Source organism: Cyanistes caeruleus, chromosome 2, assembly GCF_971803275.1.
Source record: "Cyanistes caeruleus chromosome 2, bCyaCae1.hap1.1, whole genome shotgun sequence".
NCBI classification, from domain to species: Eukaryota; Metazoa; Chordata; class Aves; order Passeriformes; family Paridae; genus Cyanistes; species Cyanistes caeruleus.
In genome coordinates this window covers 31,642,587-31,651,647 of record NC_141702.1, presented here as the reverse complement: position 1 = coordinate 31,651,647, position 9,061 = coordinate 31,642,587, and the positions used below count along the sequence as shown (strand labels likewise).

General features: G+C 35.5%; 1 protein-coding gene across 2 annotated transcripts in view; it reads left to right on the top strand.

Moving 5' to 3' along the window:
* The first annotated feature begins 333 nt into the window (after positions 1–333).
* IMPG1 (interphotoreceptor matrix proteoglycan 1) overlaps positions 334–9,061 on the top strand; it is a 54,272-nt gene continuing 45,544 nt past the window's right edge. For both annotated transcript variants that reach the window (XM_086876346.1, XM_086876345.1), the window contains exon 1: positions 334–478. In XM_086876346.1, the coding sequence (XP_086732472.1) occupies positions 412–478 (67 nt within the window). In that variant the 5' untranslated portion in view covers positions 334–411. The remainder of the gene's footprint in view (positions 479–9,061) is intronic.

Genomic DNA, 9,061 nt, shown 5'->3' with positions numbered 1-9,061 from the left:
TGGTGCTGTTGAAGTCTTCTGGGGCTGACAGATGCCGCTCCAGAAGGTTAATAAGATGAAGAAAGCTCTTCCAGCTGGACCGTAAGAGGGATTATGTCTGAGCAGCAGCTAAACAGATTATTCCAGAAACAGACACTGCTTTTTTTTAAAACTTCGTCACCCTTGTCTTACCACTCCAGTTCCCCAGGCTAGAAGTGTGGGCGTTGGAGGGGTTTGCCCAGCTCTTGCACTCTGGCCCCTGTTGCACTCTGCCTAGGTGCAGTTCAATGCAGTCCAAGGCTGGAGACACCTGAAAAATAAAGATATTTGGGGATTTTTGTTCTCTAAGAAAACGGAATTCTTCTACTCAACCAAAATATTCTTGTTTCCTGCATGACTGGTCTTGAAAACTGTGAATGATCAATAGACAGCATGCATTTGAAGACTGGATTAATATTTTTGATCATTTGCCTTGCTCTCCAAGTTCAGGGAAGCAGAGGTAAGTTCATATATTAAAGGTTTAGGTTAATTTTACTTTGCATATGTTGAAAAAAAAAATATTTTCAAGATCAAGGGCTTTCATATTACAGAATTATTAGTTCAGAATGTGGTGTTTTGACAATTCAGCTAGAGACACGATGGTTAATGATACTGCCATAAAGCTGAAAAAGGAAATATTGGCATTATTCCTTATGTGCATTTTGCAGATTTTAAAATATCTGTAAGAGATGCATTTATCTTCATTTTAGCAGAACACGTTCTGTTATGCAAAAATATCTGTGAGACAAATATATGGAAAGTGAAAAAGGCTGAAAGAACATTGAAGTGTTGACGTGGTTAAAGACGGTCTTTCATCACTGAAATTAAGAGAAAGTAGCAAAATATATCTGCATTTACTAGTGAAGAACTTATTCTGATTATTAAAAACAACTTCAAAAACTTCTGGATAGACAAATTCTGCAAGAATATACCATATGGCCAAATATACAAAAAATGGCAATACCAGTAAGGATTAATGTAATAACTACAAAATTATTTGCAAGAAAATAGAAACACACTGAACTGCTCTGTACTTAGTGCATCAGCTAACTATTGCTCTATTTAAAATCATTTAAAAGTTCACAACATTTATAAAGCTACTTCAACGACAAAAAAGAAAAGATGTTGATGTGATTTTCCCTGGTTAGTCCCATATTTAAAAGATGTAGAGCTTTGGGGAATGCATTTAATTTTGGAGGAGGTTTCTCTCGTTAGCTTTTCCATCTATGCTTTAATATTTGCATAACTGAATTAAAAGCTAACATTACAACTGCTATGTGTGCTCAAGTCAATGACCTTCTATTTTTATGTCAGGCCTGTTAATTAAATGTAAAGAATGTAAAATTATAAAAGATAAGTCTCCTCAACATAATCTAAATGTTTATTAGGGAGACAGTATGAAATATAGCCTGCTGTCAATACTATTTGGAAAGTTTTGTTTACACATTTGGGTTTTCTTAAGAAACTTCTGCTTTTCTTAAAGAAATACAGAAACCCAGTTCTTGTATCTCAGTTAAATTAAGTAAATCTTCACTAGCAGACAATTAAATACTGAAAAAGTCCTTGGGAAAATATATAGTTAGCACTAGAATTATGTTTTGCGGCTCTTTAATTTTACTTTTTGATTCTATGCAAATTGTTTCATATAATCACAAATGATGTTTTGGAAATGTGGCAAAAAATGAGAGAATGATGATATTTCACGTCTGACAAGAAAACGAGTTTTATTAAGATGCATTGTTTTTGTATTTAAATTGCATAGTCTGTGATGGAAAGAGAATGAATTCAGGCTATTCACGCATGCTTGATGGCATTTGTTGCAGCCCCTATTTATAATTACAACTTAGAAAGCAGTAGTGGTAAAAGTGGTGTCCCATAGTTTCACCAATTGCAAATTGTATGTTACAATATACTTTCCATAAAAGACCAGCAAAATGATGGGGGGCTATCTTGACAGAGAGGCATACTAAATAACTGGAAATATTCCTTGTCACCAGTTCTCTAAAGTGCATGTGGTATATGTATAATGATAACTTTTTTTTTTTTACTTTTAGTCATGCCATACATAATATTTTTAAACTATTTGATTTCAAATATATGCACACAGATCTCAAAACACTTAATGCTTGTGTTAAGAAACTTCTTTAGCAGAGCAGAGATGCTTCCAGAGCTGTTATTTTATGACTTAGCATTAGAGTGAGATACTTACAGAAAATATTTTTTTCAAGTATATAGGGTCTCCCACTAGTCTGAATATTTGCATGAATCACTCATTAGGGCTCCTAACAGAGATGTCTTGAGACCTTTGTGGTTATTCAAATTTGCAGTACATGTAAACTGTGAAGGACTAGGAAATGAGAGACTAAGATATAAAACAGCTCCATCTTAAACAAAAAAATTTAGAGATAATTTCTAAATATTTAAAGGTTTAGTCAGTTGATGAAAACCTAAATTCAAATTCTTTACTTTCTCATATAAATATTTATATTTAACAAAAAGTGGGTTAGTATGGAGCTTGCTTAGCAACTTTTGGGTTTTTGTGATTTTTTGGTCCTTCCTCCCTGTCCCTATTTAAGGATCCATAGAGTCCTCCCAGCCATTTGGAGGCTCTCCAGGAGCACCTCCAATTCCACAGTAAACAAAATTTTGTAGTAGACTACAAAATTCCCGTAGTTTTCTCTACAGGAAACTGTAGAGGGCAAAGTAAGAGTTACGGTGTTTAACTTTGGCCATAATTTTGCCACTGTCCTGACAAAAATTGTCTCATGGAAAAATCTCATGGAAAGGGAAAATGAGAGGGATTAAAAACTTTGTGACAGCAAAAAAAAATCTGTGCACAAAATCTGGATAGTAAACTACTGAACAGCCAGAGTAAATACCAAAATGCAGTGGGGCTTTGAACTCTCAAAGCCATTCCTTGATGCTGGGTACATCCTAGCATTTGATACTGAGAACGGGGGGCCAGAGTGCGTTCAAGGCTGTTTTATGGCATTTTTTTGTTCAGCAAGCAAATATCTGCTGTTTACTCAGCCATTCCTTAGGACACAAAGGCTTTGTGTGTGCTCTATGAAATCATTTTAATTCATTCTGACTCACCCCTTCCCGCTAGGCTGTTCTAATTCAGCAGGAAATGTTTCAGATCTTCATTACTATAATTGTGCCCCCCAAATGAAAAAAAAAAAATTAAAAAAAGTTTAAGTAAATTTGTGCAAAAGGAAAAGGAAAATCACAGAATATCAAAGATTTTGCATTAAGATTATCTTCTACTCTCATCCATAAAATAAGAATTCACATGTTAAAGTTGACTTCCCTGATTGGGCTTATAGACTTATGAAAATATTTTTCCTTTTTTCTCTCCTTTCTGAAACAGATGTAACATTGCACTATATATGGGATTTGATCTTTTCTGTTTTCTGGCTGAAAGCCAAACTTTAATATAAATACTAGACCATTGTCACTGAATCCTAAAGATTAATTCCAGAAATAGTCACACCTGTGCCATAGGGATCAGTGAACTGCATGTGAATGAACAGCAAGATATGTGGGCTTTTTCTCAGAAAACACCTGTGGACAAGATGATCAATATTAATAATCAAAAGTTTTCTCCATCTACAGGACATTAATTTACAGGCGACAATAAAATAACTGGGAGTCGTAACCTTCTAGAAATCCAGATGGTTCTTGTTCATTTCTCAGCTAATTTTGGAGTCTTTGTGGTTTAATCAGTGACATGGACAACACCCATCACATAGCAAACATGGTGTTTTCTTTCCAAAAGACAGTTTTTCTTCCCCAAAGGAAAATTCTGCATGCATTCTATTGCATTTTGATGCCTTGAAATATCTTAAATATGTTTTCCTTCTTTTTTTACCTCTGTCCAACCTAGTCCTTTTGGGATTAAAATTAGTCTTCTGATCATTCTCTGTCATATAATTCTTCCATATTAATCAGGAATTAGGTGCACTGTCTTGTAAATTCCATGAGGTTTGTACTTTGTAAGGCCAACTGTATTTCAATTTCTTCCCCTTCAGAATGTGCGATATTGAATAACACACTTCTTAAAAAGAAACATCTATCTGCTTTCACATACATGTCTGCTGACATTTAGTCACTGTCAGCTGCGATTTACTAGACAGAGACTTCAGAACAGTAACCTGTCTGGAAAACATAAGAGTAACAATCATCTGGGAGTACCCTGACACCTGCAAACCAGTAGGACCCAGACTCACAGCTACATAACTAATTGTATTTAGGCCACCACGATTGTCTTTGCATTGCTGAGGTTCTACTGGCTTCTAAAGTTCTGCTTCAGTGCAGACCCAAGATTATCTTCTTTCTGGCCTCTCAAATGTTTCAAAACCTCCCTCAGACTTTACCCAACTTTATACTGACAATCTTGGTACCTCTGTTAGCTGAAATACCAGTTTTAGTGGCTGTGTTGCAGGTATACCTTTGATATATATGACTCAGCACAGATCATAGAAACCCCAGCAGTTTCTGGCATTGAACAGCAATGCACTCATCTCTAATTTTGTGATTTCATGGTGATGGCACAAAATGAAGACATTTCTATTCAAGTTCTTTTCCCTCTCCTCCCTCAAAACCAGATGAATAAGTTTTCATGCTTAGATCAAGTATTGGATTAGGTGTCCTCCAAACCAAACCTGGTCTATGCAGCTTGATACATAACGAAGTTAAGTAAGGTTAAGTGCAAGTCATGCTCTGTCAAAGCAAGGTGTAGTCAATTAGCCAGAGACCATAGATTGTACTGCAGAATGAGTGACCCCAAACTGCGAGGAAAATTGACCAGTTCCAATTACACAAGCTGAAGTAAAGAGATGACACTGGGGCTTCTGGCACCTTTTCATACAGCAGACATCCTGTTATCATATGTGAATACAGTTACCTCAATAAACCCATTCTGCACTGCAGCTCTTTGACTCATACCATCAAAACTGTTGAAATGTTGATATACATGGCAAAGCACCACTGGAACTTGGACTTATGCTGTCTCACTGACTTTCTCAGATAAACCTGACTTCTGAAAATGACTGATCAGAAAACTGAGAGCAGAGGTGCTCAACTGAGTGTTTTATCACTGCAGGTTGGATGCATCCTTCCAAGAACTAACATTTAAGGCATTTTCTTGCATCCTTTGATATCATATCCATATCAATTAATAGAACAGCCTTTCAGGTCAAATGCTTCTAAGATGGCAAAAAAAAATAGAAATAGATACATGTTTCATACATGGACATTAAAACCAGTCACTCTTCAGTGCTGTTTCTCATCCAGGTTCTGGAATTTAAGCAGACTGTTGCAAGATTCACAAACTGGCAATGAAAGCCTTTGATACTTTTTATTAATTCCAGCAGCAGAAGTGAGCACAGTTGATGAATAAAATTTTCACCTTTCTGTCTGAAAGAGAATGTAAGAATTTCTACCTTTAATGAGACATATTACATCTATGAAAACATGAGCCTCTTACTATTTTTTCCAGTTGTAAGAAAATGTGTCAAAATCTTACGTTAAGGCAAAGATTTCAGTGTGTGCAATATGTGTGGTGTGTACAGATGGAATTTATTGTGAATGTGGCTTCATCATTAGTACATGACAACTATATTCACGAAAGCAGGAAACTCTTACCAGTTGCATGTGATGCTTCCTATTCTCATCTATAATAGGTGGATAATTCACTACAATTATTTTCCCATTAATTGTATAATTTGTATAATTCAAAGAAGTTACTAAATTATCTGCTTTAGAGAGGGAGACAAAACTGTTTGTCTGTTACAAGGTCCAAGCATAAATTTCATAAAAACTGTTCCAAATTATTTGTTTCTTCCTGAAGGTGGTTATCAATTGTATTTCTCCACTAGGCATAGAAAGCCACACAGATATTTATGAGCAGAGGAGGATTCTGATATCTACTTTAGCTCCCCATGTTACCTAGTTGCAGAAATTAAATTCTTCACACTTTCTGAAATCCAAGAGCATACTGGTTGATGACAGCCATGATCTTTGCTACCAAAATGTAAATCCAGGTTAATTTGAAGGGTTCTAAACAAGAAGAATTACCTAATGCCATAGCCTAGCTTTGAACAAAAAACAAAATAAAAAAAATCAAGTTTTTATTAAAATCTTCACATTATTAATGTCATTGTTTATATCATATATAATTTGATAATATCAGAATAATTTATCACATTCTTCTTCAGGTTTATTTCCATATGTGTTCTGAGGTGTAGGCTATTTCATTATAAACAAACATTTTGTATTATTAACATAAGGGTTACAGTGGGAATGTATCACAAAAATTCATGGAAACTTATCTTATTAGGGCACTATCTGAACATATGTGATTCTTCACCTTTCATAGGCATTTAAAGAAGCATTATCCTGCATTTCTGAAAAAGAAGCAGGATTTATGGAACCCCCCCTATTTTTCTGGGTTCTTGAGAAGGAAAGCCCTTGGTACAGATCTAATTTTTAAAATGAACATGGCCTTTAAAAGTTGAAAATTATAGAACTTGCTTTATAAGCAGAAGACTGCAACTCCTCTCCTGTGTCACAGTCAGCTTGAGTACAGCTTCTCGATATGTGGAGGTGATGTTTTGTCATGTTGAATCCAAGCAAGAGATACAGGGATCAGGCATATTTTGTCTTTTGTATGAAGTCTCCACTGCACACACAGAGCCTGGCACCTCCCTGACGCGTAAAGGTGATGCTGAGTCTTGCATAATATGAGATATTAGTAGGTACAGGAGAGTTCTATAGTGCTGAGTGTGTATCCATCATCTTTGGGGTTCTTGTACAGGAAGTTCAGGAGTGAATTTTAGCTAGCTGGATGCAGGATCTTCCAAACTGGAAGCCTGGACCTGTCCTCTATAGATACAGAATTGCCACAATTAAAGATCCAGGCCTCATTCCACAGGCAATGTTACTGTTTAGTCACATTTAAGAATAGAATTTTCAAAGAAAACGTACCAAACAAGAATTACCAAGCTCGTTGTCCATATTTATTATGACAAATTAAAATTACTTACTTTTAATATATATATCTTATCTTAGCCCTCTTTTCTTTTTTGGAAATGGAGGTATAGTGAGATCCAAAGTGAACTCCCCACTGTGCCTCAGCTACTCCAGTTACAGCCCAGATAAGACCCACCAGGATGCAACAATCATCATGGCTGAGACCCTCAGCAATTCTTTTCAAAGTTCTTTCCCTGTGTGCATTAAAAACAGTTCAATAATATATTGGACATGAAGACAAGTTCAAGCAAGCCATATAACTTTGGGTTTAAGGGCATTGAGATCTCAGACAAGACCTGAGCAGGTTAAATATTTGCATTAATTTTTCTAGTATGGAATTCCATACCCTGAACTTTTCAAAACTGTGAGCCTTTATGGCTGTGAAAACACACGTGGAAATGGAAATGCAAAGCAAACACAGTGGAAGTAACAGTATCTGACAAAGCACTGACAAAGCAGCCCTGAACATCAGCAAGAGTAAAACCTCCACTTTCAAACCTGCATGGGAAGATAGAGATTGCTGTACACAGGATGTAGGTATCATTTGGTGATAAAGCCATGCCATATTTTAATCTGTCCCTGCTCAACCAAGACCCTACAAAGGCTCTTCCCATGCAACAGACCTGAGGAGACATGCCATGGAAAAAAATATTTCAAAATATAAGGAGAGGACATGTCATGGGCACCCTGTCTGTCACTGGCAGGTGCCATTAGAATGTGGGATGCTCACTGCTGCCAGGACAGGAGGAGAGTGCCTCTAGGTGAGGGGCCCAGGTTTTACCTTCTTGTACTTTCTATGTTCCATCTGGTGCTTACAGTGATCAGCCCACTAAGAAAACTCAAGATCAACTTCTAGTCAGCCATGCTTTTTTTACTGGCTCAATTATCAACAATATGTTGGCCCCACTATGAATTTAACCTCTACATATTCATGGATCTTTGCTGAATTAACCTTCCTGATAAGATTTTCTCATTGTATTTCAACATTTCCCTTTACATAAGCCTTGTATTTTAATTATTATTTTATTGTGCAGACAATGTCTCATTTGTTAATCAAATTCCTCTCTATCCTAAGAAGATCCACTGATTTTTCAGACTAATCTACTTTTTCACACATTTCAAACCTTTTGATGATTTAATGATGAATTATTCAGACTACAAAGATTTTGTCACCTTGAATTTTGCTGTCAAATCTTTAGCTACCATATTTTTAATTATTCTCTTAATATTCAACAGCATCCAAATTTTCTCAGGTCAAATAAAAATAAACATTTACCAGCAAAATAATGCTGTAGATAAATGTTCCTACACAGAGATTGTCCACATTGCTGAAAAATACAATTTTTCAACTACAACTACTTCAAAATTTGAGGCCTTCCAAATTAGTACTATTAAGAGAGAAATTAATAAAGCTAAACAGAGAAGCATCCACTTCATTTGCACAAAAATATATAAGACCCTCTTGCTCCTGTGCTTATAAAGCAAATTAAAAATAATAATAATAAAAAAGCTGACCAATTATCTGAATAACTTTAAACTCTTTTTTTCTAGAATCCATTTTAATAATGATGTACTTTTCCTTGTTTGACATGCATATTATTAAGAACATATAGGAACTTTTGAAATCTGTTCCTCCTGTCTTGTTATTTTAGTTAGGGTATAAATTTGATAATGAAGGTTTCAAGAGACACAGAGGAGAGACCTGGCCTAATTTCAAGAATTTCAGATTTTTAATATGTGAAATGAATACCATTTATCTGCCTGAAACCAAACCTGAAGAGCAGTACTTGAGAGATTGCTATGGATTTCAAAACACTTTGATTAGATCCCATATGAATTAGATTGCTGTATCATATTTTGAAAATTGCTTTATGGTATTTTGAAAAAATTCTGTTATCGTTGTCTAAGTTCAGGAGTAGATCTCAGGAACTCCAGAATTTAATGACAGCTAACAGTGGTTCTGTAGACAACTTTGGTAAAACTACCTCAATATTTTCTGCAAATACATCAC